The 13,391-nt window shown below is 41.1% G+C and overlaps 1 protein-coding gene across 1 annotated transcript in view; it reads left to right on the plus strand.

The window, feature by feature from the left end:
• Window positions 1-1,867: 1,867 nt before the first annotated feature.
• Window positions 1,868-13,391, plus strand: part of MYPN (myopalladin) — a 52,393-nt gene continuing 40,869 nt past the window's right edge. The window contains exons 1-2 of the mRNA XM_068196848.1: window positions 1,868-2,206; window positions 10,287-11,213. Coding sequence (XP_068052949.1) covers window positions 10,288-11,213 — 926 coding nt within the window. The 5' untranslated portion in view covers window positions 1,868-2,206; window position 10,287. The remainder of the gene's footprint in view (window positions 2,207-10,286; window positions 11,214-13,391) is intronic.

Below are 13,391 nucleotides of genomic sequence, written 5' to 3' on the forward strand. Positions count from 1 at the left end.
GAAATTTTGATACTGTCTCTCCCAGGATCCTTCTGGACAAAAGGTACATCCCACAAACACATTATGGGATGAGTGAACAACTGGCTCACGGGTCTGGTGCAAAGGGTGACAGTGAATGGGGTAGACATCAGACTGGTGACTGTCACTAGCGGGGTTCCACAGGGCTCCATGCAAGCCCTGTGTTCTTCAGCATCTTCATAAATGACTTGGACACAGGACTAGAAGGGACACTGAGCAAGTTTACAGGTGATACAAAACTGGGAGGGGCTGCTGACACTGTTGAAGGCAGGGAAACCTTGCAGAGAGACCTCAACAGATCAGAGGACTGGGCAATCATCAGCCATGTGAAGGTCAACAGGGGAGAGTGCTGGATTCTGCACCTGGGACAGGGCAACCACCTTTCCTCCGTAGTGACCAGTGACAGGACCTGGGCAAAAGGCCTGAAGTTGTGCCAGGGGAGGTTTAGGCTGGATTTTAGAAAAAGATCCTTGACTCAGAGGGCAGCTGGGCACTGGAACAGGATCCCCAGGGAAGTGGTCAGAGCCCCAAGCCTGACAGACCTCAAGAAATGTTTGGACAATGCTCTCAGGCACATGACTCTTGGGGATGGTCCTGAGTAGGATCAGGAGCTGGACTTGATGATCTTGGGTCCCTTCCAACTCAGCTTATTCTATGATTCTATGCGAAATCCTTGCTTTTATTTGCTTGTGTGCACAACTTTTGTTTCAGTTATTAAACTGCCTTTATCTGAGTCCATAAGTTCCCTCACTTTAACTCTGCCAATTCTCTCCACCATCCTGCCAGGGGTAGGGAGTGAGCAGCTGTGTGGGGCTTTGTTACCAGCTGGGGTTAAACCACGGCAATATTTTACAAAGAGAGGGAAATAACAGAAGGGTATCTGCAATGCATCAGGAAATTTTACACAAAAGAATTGCCTTTCGCTCTGACTTTTCATACTGTTACGACTCATAAAATAATTTTCTGAAGAACTACATTCCACAGATGAACTTGTCTAGCACAGGTGCTCACTAGATAATGTTTTGAGAGACCTGGAAGAAGGTTAAGAAACCAGCTCTTACATCATTAGCTATGAAGAGGCTTATATATCAACTCCCTATCATAAATGCATAATGTTTTAGTAATATTTTAAAATTAGAATTGTGACAAGCATTTTTAATAAAATATCAACAATCAAGCAGCATGATGAACTGTTTAAAATTACAGACCAATTTTCGTTGCTGGTGTGCAGGAGGAGTAGAAATGAAAATCTCATCTCTGTGTTACACAGACGTGGGTAGGTTTCGACCAAGTCAAGGTTTTGGTCAAGGTTTTAAGCAATGAAATTCTATATAGTAACAGGGTTTCTCTGTGTAGTGGTTCAAGTGCGTTGAAGTTGTTCCACCTATGTTTCTTTCTCAGTTTTATTTACAGCTTAGTTTCAATTACCTCTTTTAATTGCTTTTCCTCCAACAGTTCATGTCTGTGCATTCAATAACAAATGTAGAAGTTCTAGGTTTTTGAGGATCTGTAGTTACAGGTCATCCTGAAGGATTTCTGCACTGTTTCACTGTGCTTATTGAACTGAACACTCCATAGAAGTCAGGAATGTTTTACTATTTAAATAATACATTTTCTAAGTTTGCCTTTGGAGTTGCAAAACTTTTATGTTGTTACCAGCTGATGGGTTTCCCTGTGACTGAAACCTTCGGGTTCTGACGGAAACTTAACGAAAGAGAGATAAACAGTAATTTGAAAAGGCTGAAATGTAAAGCAGCTGCCAAGAGTGATACAATGCCACTCCAGAGGCTCTTGGATGAATCAGCAAAACCCACATATGCATCTATAGGGGCCGTTGCATGAGCGAGGAGAAGGCATTCGGTGCCCATAGGTGCTGTGGGAGCAGTGGATTCCCTGTCCAATGAGGTGGAATGCTCCGCGGGCACATGGTTTACGCTGCTCAAAATAACTTGGGACCTGCAAACTGACAAATGCTATTGCTCCGGTGGTGACAGGTTGTCCAGCTCCTTACAGCCATCCTCACAATAACGAAGGTTAACTTCCCTCACTCTATGGACTCCTAGCTGTTTGTGTTCCTGAGGACTCGAAGAATCCCCTCGCTTCCTTAACTTTAACCTCACACTTCTGGATAACTCTCAGCGCTACTCACTGCCAGGTTGGGCAGCAACATCTGGAGGAATTAAAAAAGGTAATCCCTCAATTTCAGATTGGTCTACATTTTGATTTTGCAGAGTGTAGCAGAAGGGTTTGATAAGCATGTATATTTGAATGCTAATGATAGCTGGTAAGGCATATACAGGGAACAAATACGTTTTTAAACCGATTTAGATTATGCTGAGGTATGTGCATTGCAGAGAAGGAGAAACAGTGTTCTGCGGCATTATAAAGGACCTGAATAGCATTGGTGGGGTTCTCAAAATCCCCCGGAGCCAGTCTGACTCCTCTAAAGAGTCAACAAGATTCTAATGACCTGAAAAGTTCCTTGCTGGGACTCTTTCCTCTTCCTGCTCATCTTTCCTTCATGAAATAATGGAGGAGTGAAATATATACATTCTTGTATTCAGCCTTAAACCAAGATGCCATCATTTGGAAGTCCTTCTTAAGCAAAATCAAACCTAATTTAATGTGACCCCCATAGTTAAATGCTTTCTATTTATTTAATTATTTATTCTGTCATGTAAAATGACCCCCGTGGCTATATTTAGTGCAGGGAGATCTGCTCTCTGGATTAATGTACACAACAGCTGCAGAAACAGTCCTGCTAGAAGGGCATAGCTCTCACCCTTGAGCTCACTATCTCCTTTGCTCTCTTTCTCTCTCTCAGAAAAGTATTTGACTGTCAGTAGCAAATGTTTGGCCCAATATATTGCAACATTAAGCAGTAATCAGAAGCCCATGTTAAGTTACCAAATAATACATCAACAATTGACAAGAGAACAGAGTAGCTCCTGAGCATGTGTTAATAGAACTTTATACAAATCATGCCAAAGACACTGATTACTTTATCAGCAGTTTTGTTTCGGTCATGAGGTTTCCATTTGTGAAGATGCTCTAGAGTTTAAGAGTGAAAACAAAATGAGCAAGCGTTAATGGAACGATTTCATAAACTTCAACTCTGCTCTTCTCCCTCTCCTACACCTCCTGAAGGTTCCTAAGGTCAGGATATTTCTTTCTTTTGTCTGTCTTTAATTTTTTTTTTTTTTACTTTTAGAAACAGCTAACAAAATTTAATAGCAATAGAGTGGTAGTTCCTGTAGCTGAGCAGAATAATATTTACATATCAAAGAATATTTATAGTCAATTCAGGAGATAGGTCTTGTACATGGCAGAGTAACAAGCACAAAGGGGAACTGTGTGATCTGTGCTGGTTTTTATTTCTGTGCATTCTTTAGAGATTTTACAGCAGGTCTTGCTGTGGTACTGAAGGAATCTTTTTTATCCACAGCTGATAACAATTAGTACTCTAGGCATATTTGCACATAAACACAACATTAAGATAATTTGTCAAAAATGTACACAATACCATAAAGGTAATTGGGCAATGCAACCTCAATTGTAATCTAAACCACAGGGTGAGGGGGGAAAGAATAAAAATCAGTTTACTTTTCTGTTTAAAACTTAAGTGGATTAATGTTTCTTTTCATAAAGAGGAATATTGTACAGGAATGGGCAAATTATTCCTGTAGAATATAAATCTCATTTAAACACTGCAGTTTAAAAATATGATTAAAATATGAGGGCTTTTATGTTACAATGTTCTTAGGGAAGATTGTTGAAAAAACATAAAAAATACAGAGCAGTGGACAAAAATAAATACAGCGAGACCATGAAAAACAAAAGGCACAACTGAAAAATCTGAGGAGAAAAACACAATCCAGACTTCTTTTGTGTCTAATTTAACACTTAAGTTCCCTTTTCCACTGGGAACCTGTATTTGTAGGAAAACAGAATCTCATTTTAAAACCAAGCAGCCCGAGGATTTGAAATTTCCAGACAAAGAGATGTGCAAATGCCAAGTGGTTTGCACAGCCCTGCTTCTCCAGTTTGCACTTGCTGGCTCTGGCTGCACCAGCTGGCAGTGCTGCAGTCACCAACGCCGGTGTGTGAGTCCGTGACGCCGGTGCCACTCACACACAGGGGCAGAACAGAGGCTTCTGCTCAGCACTTTGAGTTGTGCAACTTCTCGTTACAGTGCCAGTGCAATGCCGTGCTTTGTCAGTCGAGGCTGAGCCTGTGCAGTACCTTTGAACGCTGAGAGCTAAGCTGCAGTTTCAGTCCCCAGCTGAAATCCTCAGCCACGTGCACGCGTGGATTTCTGCACTGCTCCCACGCGCTCTCACAGAAATGGCTGAGTTTAGATCATCCGGCTCACAACCCATGAAAATGGATTTGCAGTCTAGCAGAGTGGTGTGTGTGTGTTTGAACCAGGATAAATCAGTATTGTTTTCTGTGAGTTACGTTTTCATTGAGGACTTCCATATGTACATTCAGCATCAAATTGCTGGATCTCTGCTGCAACTGTTTGGCCTTTCATATAAACCTTTTCTCATATGGGCAATCCTTGAAGGAGAGAGCACTATATACATTACTTGAATCAATAAAAACTCGTCCTACACTGTGAGCACTTGAAGTTCCCTCAGAACTTGTGCCGATACCTGAGGCCTGGCTGAGGTCTTTAGGAGAGAAGGATGGAGAACCATCCCAGGCAGGCCTCAAAGACAGCCATCACCTGTCTTCCTTTCTGAACTTTTAATTTAAAAATCAGCTGAAAATGTATTTGTTTCAATGCGATGTTGTTTCTTCAAGATATTGTTTGCCTTGCAGTTCAAGGAGATTCACTGAGGAGGAAAAAGGAACTTGAGACACGGGATAAAGGGTCTCAGTTCTCATTTTGAGAACTACTAAGGGACAATATTAATTATGAAATAAGGAAGATTTTTCGTGATCAGAGTTAAAAATCAAAGGTCTTTTCATTATGTGAGAGTATAAAGGAAATGTTGAACAATTAGAGAGCTCTTAATGTGCTTTTCCCTTGAAGCAGAGCTGAGTGTTTCCTCCTTCTTAGGGTGTCTAATACTGTACCAGTGAGGTCATGGGCCAGGGCATGACTCCAAGTGCACACAGGGCTCCTGCAGTGTCTGCTGCAGAATAACTTGGAGAGAGGATTTATCCCATCCCATTTCTCATGAGCCTGGAGATTCTCCATTTTCCATATTTAATTACATTACTTGGAACTGGGAATTTAGTTATCTGACTCACTACAGGGAATGGAAATCAAAGCCATCAAAGTGTCTAAAACAGGAAAGTAAACCACCCTCTTGCACACAGTTTTCTAAAGACTATTTTAAAAATATCTCACATGCACATCCCCAAACACACAACCTTAGTCCTCTACTCCAGCCTAACCTTTCCTGTGCCTGGAGTCCCAGCCTGTCTTGCAGCAGCCACAGCTTGTCAACAGGCAGAAACGGTGACAATGGCAACTGCTAAGTGAGAATTCCTGCAAGCACTGGAGAATGTGACTGTGATCCTCCAACCTCTGCAAGGCAGAGGCTTGTGTCAGCTCTTACCTTGTTTTCCACAGCTGCAATCATACAGTTGGAACACCCCATAAATGTTAAGCTTTCTAAGGGTAAATGCAATTTATGTGCAATTAAATTAACCATGAAGTAGATATGGCCTCTAATATTTGCTGAATTTTCCCGTCTCCACACTGAGGTGATGGGCATGCAGAGTGCTGCTGTGCAAAGGCCACAAAGGTGCCTCTCTGCAGAGCAGAAGCAGCAGTTTGTTTGCTGCTCTGATGCTGGGGATTCACACAAAAGCACTACCAACAGAAGCAATGGGAGGTTGAAAAGCTAGGACAGGAACAGCATGTGCCAACTGAAATTTCTCCTTTTAACTTTTGAAAGCCAAAGATGTTCCAATGCTTTTTGCATTAAATCTGCTAATTGCATATAATCTGTTTATTCTGACACAGAGAAGGAGAGTTTGAAAAATTATCTTTAGGGCGTCAAGCATTAGAAGCTGTTCTCACCAACTAAAATGGAGATATATCAGATATATCTGGGATTCTCTAAAGCTTGCTGAGATTTCACTAGTGCTATTTCTGTAGAAAAAGCTCCGATTCTTTCAGTGGTGACTCAGCAATGAGTCTAAGAAAACTCAAACAAGAAGAAATGAAAGTGTTTGGTGTCACGTTATGCAAGGCCCCCTGGTACACATTTCCTCCCATACATCTGAAAATGTAACAATTTTCAGATCAAGCCACTGCTAAAACAAACTGTGGAAGCTTATTCTACCTTTGTGAATATTTAATCCTAAAGATCACTTGGCTAATAAGAGAACATTGCCATAACCACTGGCTCCTGGAAACTCAAAGCTTCTTCAATTAGTTGCCTAATGGAAACTGAATTAGCAGAGTGAAGAAATTCATGGAGTCAGTTTGTTCATGGCATCCTCTGGTGCCTTTCAAGAGAGCAGGAGCCCAAGGTCACTGCAGCTGGTGTCCCAGGAAAGCCAAAGATGCCCTGGCACTGTGGTTTGGTGCTGGAGCTAATGAGCCAGTCAGGAGCAGAGAGCTGCAGGCTGCTGGAGGCAGTCACCCCGTTTCCCCCTAAATAACACCAGTTTAGAGACATTACTTGTAACCAGCAATGCATTTCCTGCCCTTGATACAGGTTCATTATGACACTTTTCCAGTCAGCAAAATCATTGGTGCTTTCACTGCCACCACAGATTGCTGCCTACCGTGTTTTTGCTAGTCTGTCCTTCTTCCTGCCTGCTCAACACAGTTATCTGCACTCATCTGCTCAGCAGAGACATCTGCAATTACAATACAATTAGCACAGTTCTTTGAAAAAAAAAGCCCCAACCAACTGGACATCTCTCAAGGCATAAGCAAGGCAGAATGAATAACTGTAATGGGATTGCCCAGTAGGCTCACAGCAACACTCAATGAAACATAACATCTTCCATTAAAGTAAAAATATAAAATAATTCCAAATATTTTAAAACTTCAGTAGACAAGCACTGCCTCAAAATGCTACATTTGACTAGAACTCAACTACTTCATTACTAAAAATAGAATAAAAAGTAATCTTCTACACAAGCTGAAAATAGAGAAGAGTTAGATACAAAATTCTGACCCTGAGTGAGCTCTAAAGAAAAGTGATGGCCCTCTAAGTATTAAGAATTTGGCATCAGATTCGTTCTCATTAATATCTTGCTTCCCAGGTCTAGGAGAATTCTGCTCCCTTCTACCTCTTCTGCACCAGTGGGCAGAAGGAAGGAAGTTGTTCCAGGTCCTTTGCTGGGGAACTGTTTGTTGACCTCACTTTGCTATCAGACAGTGGCTTCCTCACTAGGGTTTTTCAAGCTAGAATTATGAAACTATTTTGCCTAAACACAACTAAACAGATCTTTGAGAGTAGCTCCTCATGTTGCAGTAATACTCCTTAAGCAAATTAGCAGAAATTATTTCTTTCATGTTTCAATACTTTCAATTCAACAAAAGATGAATAGAAAACATGCAAGAACTAAGTGTCAAATATACCCAGAATGAAGTCTCAAATAAACATATCGAACACACACTTGCTTTACTATGGTTTCCTGCAGAAAAGCTACACTGTGATTAACAACCTCTGTTGAAACAGATAATAGCACTAAGAAATAGCACTTATGTCTGTGCAACAGGGGCAAATGAAACCCTGAATACTCTCAGTCAGATAATTTCCATTTATGCTTTAGACAAAACCATTATAGGAGTTTGTCAAGTTCATTTGACTTCAGGTTTTGATCACACAGTACTCCTTCCCTACTTAGAGCATCCAGTGTCCTCTAAAGATCTGCATCATCTTTCTTCAGCTCTGATGACCTTTACAGACACTGAGATGAAGATGTGCCATTCTGAAACGCTGCAGAAAGAGTGGCCAAGAAATGCAGCTAGCTAAATTTTGCCACCTTGTAAAATACACACTTCTCCAGCCAGGTAAAACACAGCCTTCCACTGTGTCCTGTAAACATACAGAGAACTGGATGTTCTAACTCAGCCACAGCCACAGCCACACGTGGAGAGGTTTTAGGTTCTAGGCTGCAGTTCATTCATGGGACAGGTCTGTCCTCCAGGCTGTGAACTCCCTCTGTTAGAATGTATTTAAACTCTTGAGAGCTGAAACTGTAGCTTTAGCTGTGACCTTTACAGCACATAATCTGCGATCAGCACACAAACAAGCTAAGAGAGCCCCTGAAACATGTTCAGCTGCACTGAAGTGGCACAGCTGCCCAAGAAGTTAAAGCTGAGCAAGCAAAAGCAGTTTCCAGTGAGCAGGAACTTTAAGCCTCATGGAGAACTCTTTGTACTCTTAAGAGGTTAAATTATAAACTCTGTCCAGTCATGAAACAGCTCACAATATTATCTCATGTGGGCTTCCCAAATCAATGCTCTCTATGTGCCACAGCTTCACTGAAACAGTGCACGAGATAATTTAATGCCAAGTGTTCAACTGCTATCACAGACCCTGGCTCAGCTGCAGGGACTCCACGGCGTGCTTAAAAGCTGACAATTTATATGGCATTTTATTTCTCGTTCATTGTGCAGGCACAAACTTAGCAATATTTTGATTTGGTGCCTCTGTAGTCTTAGTGATTTTCCTTGTTTAATATTATGAAAATAAAGCAAAATCAATAAATGTAAAATGCCCAATATTTACATAAGGAAGAGGATTTCAGTATAAAGAAACCTACCTCGAGCAGAGGGATTAAGGTCTCAAATGCACATCAGATTATGATAGCTGTATGTTCATTCATTGAAGAAGAATATAAACAGTTTAAATTGAAACCTTCCTATTATAAATAAAGAATAAGGGCTGGCACTCATATTCCAGGAAGAAATACTGCAGCAGTATGAGACAGTACCACTTCATTTGTTCTTAAGCATCCCTTTTCCAGGGACAGCTGTCCCACTAGAAAAGCCCAAAGCCTTTCACAGCAGAAATACCTTTTGAACTTTTCCTTCCCTGATAACTTCAGCTGTTACACAAGGCTGTGAATGGAGATGGCCAATGCTGGGGCATGGATGTGCTCTTCTCTTGATGTCGCGACAGGAACAGAACCTTCTGCAGGGTGACAAACCAGACAGCTTGGGGTAGGAGCACCTGAAACCACTGCAGCAAGATTTGCCACACCATAAATGAACACTGCATAGCCAGAGAGACAGATCCAGTGAACAGTCATGCACTTGTTCCAGTATCTGTGAGGAATCAGCTCTCTGAATGCGGTAAAGAGCATTTGTCTTCATATTTAGGGCACCAGAAGATGAGGGTACTATCAGGGTGTCTGAATTCCTCTGCACTCATCATGACTCTCGTGTAAATAAAAGGGAGAACCACACAGTTGCACTTGCTTAAGTATCAAAAGGGATGCTTTAGCTTTGCTTAGCAGGCATGCAGGTTAAGTATGGGCTTCCTGATGCTCTCATCTCATGTGGTACATTTTTTCAGAAGCAGGATGACCTAAGAACATGATTCTGAAAGCCCTGTAGTACGAATTACATTTGCATTTAATAATGACATGGTTCTCTACTTACTTTCAATAAATAATGACATGGTTCTCTACTTACTTTAAATAGCTTATTAGAATTAATGCTGGATTTAAGAAGCTGTGGAACATTTAGCCCCATTATAGCTTCTTATAATGCATGAAAAATTGTCATTATATAATATTTTAGTTCTTTTTCCTTCCTCCTTACATCCTTGTTATGATGTTGAGGGTTCATTTACTTACTACTTGAGTGGTTTTCAAGCTAAATTTACTTCACTTTATAGTACTGTTACTCTCAACAACTTTCAGTCCCTGAAATATCCATCACTTAATCTAATCTGATGAGATTGTTTCTTAGCTAAGAAACACATGTCAGCAATGATGATTTGACATTGAAACTCAGTTAATAGCCCTGTAGCTGAAGTTTAGCCTTGAACAGAGTAGGAAATACCACACTCTCAGTTACTTTTTGTGAGGCTACTGACAGTAGAAAGTGATGAAAGGTGAGCTTTACTGGGTAGAGGCAGCAGTGTCCGGCAGGATGTGCAGAAGCAGGCTTTTAACACAAGGCCATCCTTATGCTGCAAGTATTGCAAGTACTTCCAAGTATTCAGCACACAGATGCAGTTTGAAAATGTTGTGTTCTGCTTTTCAGAGCCTGTCATTGTGTTCAATCAAAAAAATTGCTATTGATAAGGCGTGGTCCTGTTTGTCCTTTTTGTTGGCAGCATGCAAGACGACAGTTTAGAAACCTCAACTTCAATATCTCAGCTTCTGAGAGAGAGTTATTTAGCAGAAACTAAGCACCAAGGGAAGAGTGAAAGAAGCAGATCAGAGCCAGTTTCTCATAATTTCCACTATGGCAATGCTTCTGGTGATTCAGATGAGGTAGCTGCCCAGGATGACCTCCCAGATCTGTCTGCCTTTTTGAGCCAAGAAGAGCTTGATGAAAGTGTAAACCTGGCAAGACAAGCTATTGATCAGAATCCACTGGAAACTAAACAGGATGAGCTTCAGGCACATTCACAGTGCCCCCCAGATCAGCTGAACAACACGGGAAAACACAAACAAATGGCCCAGTCTACAGCTCTGAAAACATCAGACAACGGCCTGCACTCCAGCTTTTGTCAGGAACATGTCAGAAATACAAAGGGGTCTCAAGATCTAAAGAAACACCACCTCCCCTCTGAATCAGAGTCCAAAAAGGAATTCCTAAACAAGGCAGCAGATTTCATTGAGGAGCTCTCCTCACTTTTCAAAGCTCACAACTCTGAAAGAATACGACCCCGAACATGCAAAAACTACAAGAGCAAAATTGATTCTAAGAACAAGTCTGCTCAAAAAGGTAGCTCTAGCCTGTCTCTCACGTCAGAAAACAGAGAAAGGCTTTCCATTCCAACACCCCAAGACTTGGAAAACAAAGCAGAGAAAACTTTTGAACAAAGAGACGATCAACAGGCAGCAAACCTGGAATCTCTCAGTCAATTAACAAGTGCAGAGCTGAAAACAGAGTCAGAATCTGCATCTGTATATTCTGATGAGCCCATTGGACAGCCACCACGCTTTACTCAAAAACTGAAGAGCAGGGAAGTTCCTGAAGGATCCAAAGTGCAATTGGACTGCATTGTGGTAGGAATCCCAACACCTGAAGTCAGGTAAACATATTCTGCACTTGTCATTTTGTATTTCTGTAATGGTAGGTGTGTGCAGGTGGGAAATACCTTGTTTGGGAAGAATATTATTTCTACCATGCCTCAGCCTAAACTCACTGCTCTAATTAACAGTTTTGAGGCATTCTTTTGGTGGAGCTTATGCCATTACAAATGTTGTAGTGTGTTCAACCCGTAAACTCATAGAGGAGTCTGACTGAAAGAGAAAACAGTGCCATAAATTCAGGGGTTTTTTTTAAACAGAAAACAAACAGGAAATATCATCCCCTAGATATTAGCAACACTCTCTGAACACTTCTCTTGCTTATAAAGCAAGACTCTGAACACTTCTTTTGCTTATTTCTCCAGGCACTTGCCTTGATAAATCCTTTGGATAATAAAAATGTCAGTGGAAGTGAGAAATTATTTCCCCCCCTTTTATCAGTCATAGCTTATAACGCAAAGACAAGAAGTGAAATCATCTTCTCTTATGTATCTGAATGTGTACACAAACTCAGTCTGGATTTCTTCATATTCAGAACAGAATTGCTTGTTCACAGACTGTACTCCAACACACAAGGTTCAATTCAGGTGTTTTTCCAGAAGGCCACAACACTGTCCTCCTACAAGCAGTCATGCTCGTGCTGTTGACATACATAAAAGTGACAAGGTGCTCATGTCATCCAAGTTTAGGTGTTTAACAACCACCGGAATTAGAAGCTGACACTATAAAGTCACTGAAGGCTTGCAAGGGCAGATTGGAGAACTCAGGAATGATGGCTCATCCTACAGATATCCAGGGATGACCAGAATGCCTGCACACCCAATTCAGGAACCACTTGATTCCACAGAAATGGATGATGGGTATCTTTGTAACTTGGGTCCATTTGTCCCCCAATAAAACTGAGGCCTTTTAGTTGAAATTTCCATTTCAACATTTGATTTTGGTAATTTTGATTAATTAAATAAGCTACTTATGTGAATGTCATTCAATACAAGAGCTACTACACTTCTGTTGAATAAGCATCCATCAGATATAGGAAATGAGGGACGGGGAGAAAGAAGACCCCTAGGGAAAGTTAGACCCAAGCAGTTACAGCTCAAGAAAAAGATCAGGCTCATCTTTCATTTTCACAATTTTAACTAAAAAAATAAAAGATAAGTCACAAAGGGGAGAACTCTGAACTCTCTGTCCCTTGTGTTTGTGTGGGTATGTACGTGCTATATTAAGGAGAAAGCTGGGAATGTTAGCTCCTTGAAGAGTTTCCTGATCATAGTTATTTATTAACAAAACTTTGTCGTGTTCATCCAAGATTCTTTCAACTCCACCACTGCTCAGAAGTAACACTAAGAGAGGCTGCAAAAATTGTCACTTGACTGAGCGATAAATATTCACATGCTTCCATGTATCGTGGCCTCATTAGTCACTGCTACAGCACAAGGAAACCAGAAAACAGAATGTACTTTGGGGTTTGTGTACCATTAATCATGGGGACCAGAAGAACGCAGCATTTTCTCCCTAAAAATAGTGCTTATCTTTGATCTGCTGTGCAAAGCTTCCAAAAGAGTGAAGGAGGCATCTTGTTGGCCATAGTTGTGGGACTGTGAGCAGCACTGTGCTCAGAATTGCCAAATGTCTTGCTTGGGAGGCGAGAGTTTTCCAAGGTTTATGGTGAGTTACCTCAGTGTCTGTGGAGATGGGCAAGGACAGAAGGATTGTAATAGATAGGTAAAAGAAATTTAAAAATCAGCATCCCAGGAAAGGACCAACTGCCAAGGTATTAACTGACAAAAGAAAATTTAATGACCTTTGACTTAAAATGGACTTCTTAACCACAGAAAGGGATCCCAAGTGACGTACAATGCATATATTAGATACAATTACAAAGTGGAAGTCATACTGTGGGAACCCAGAGCATTGTGAAACAAGAACAGGATTCAGCAAGCTCTGTAATGCAGTTAATCAGTCAACACTAGGAGCAGTCTGATGGTTCAACTGATGTAATGGGGATTACAAGAGAGAAATTAGAGACAGGATGTTTAGAAAGAGCTGATCACAGGGACAGAAAGGACTGGAAAATATGAAGGGCAGATACCATGTTTGAAAGCAAGACAGTACTAAACCAAATTGATGTAAAAGATGGTGTAAATAACATTTGTGATGGATGCAAAATACCATTTTGG

Source organism: Anomalospiza imberbis, chromosome 8, assembly GCF_031753505.1.
Source record: "Anomalospiza imberbis isolate Cuckoo-Finch-1a 21T00152 chromosome 8, ASM3175350v1, whole genome shotgun sequence".
In the NCBI taxonomy this organism is placed as follows: domain Eukaryota; kingdom Metazoa; phylum Chordata; class Aves; order Passeriformes; family Viduidae; genus Anomalospiza; species Anomalospiza imberbis.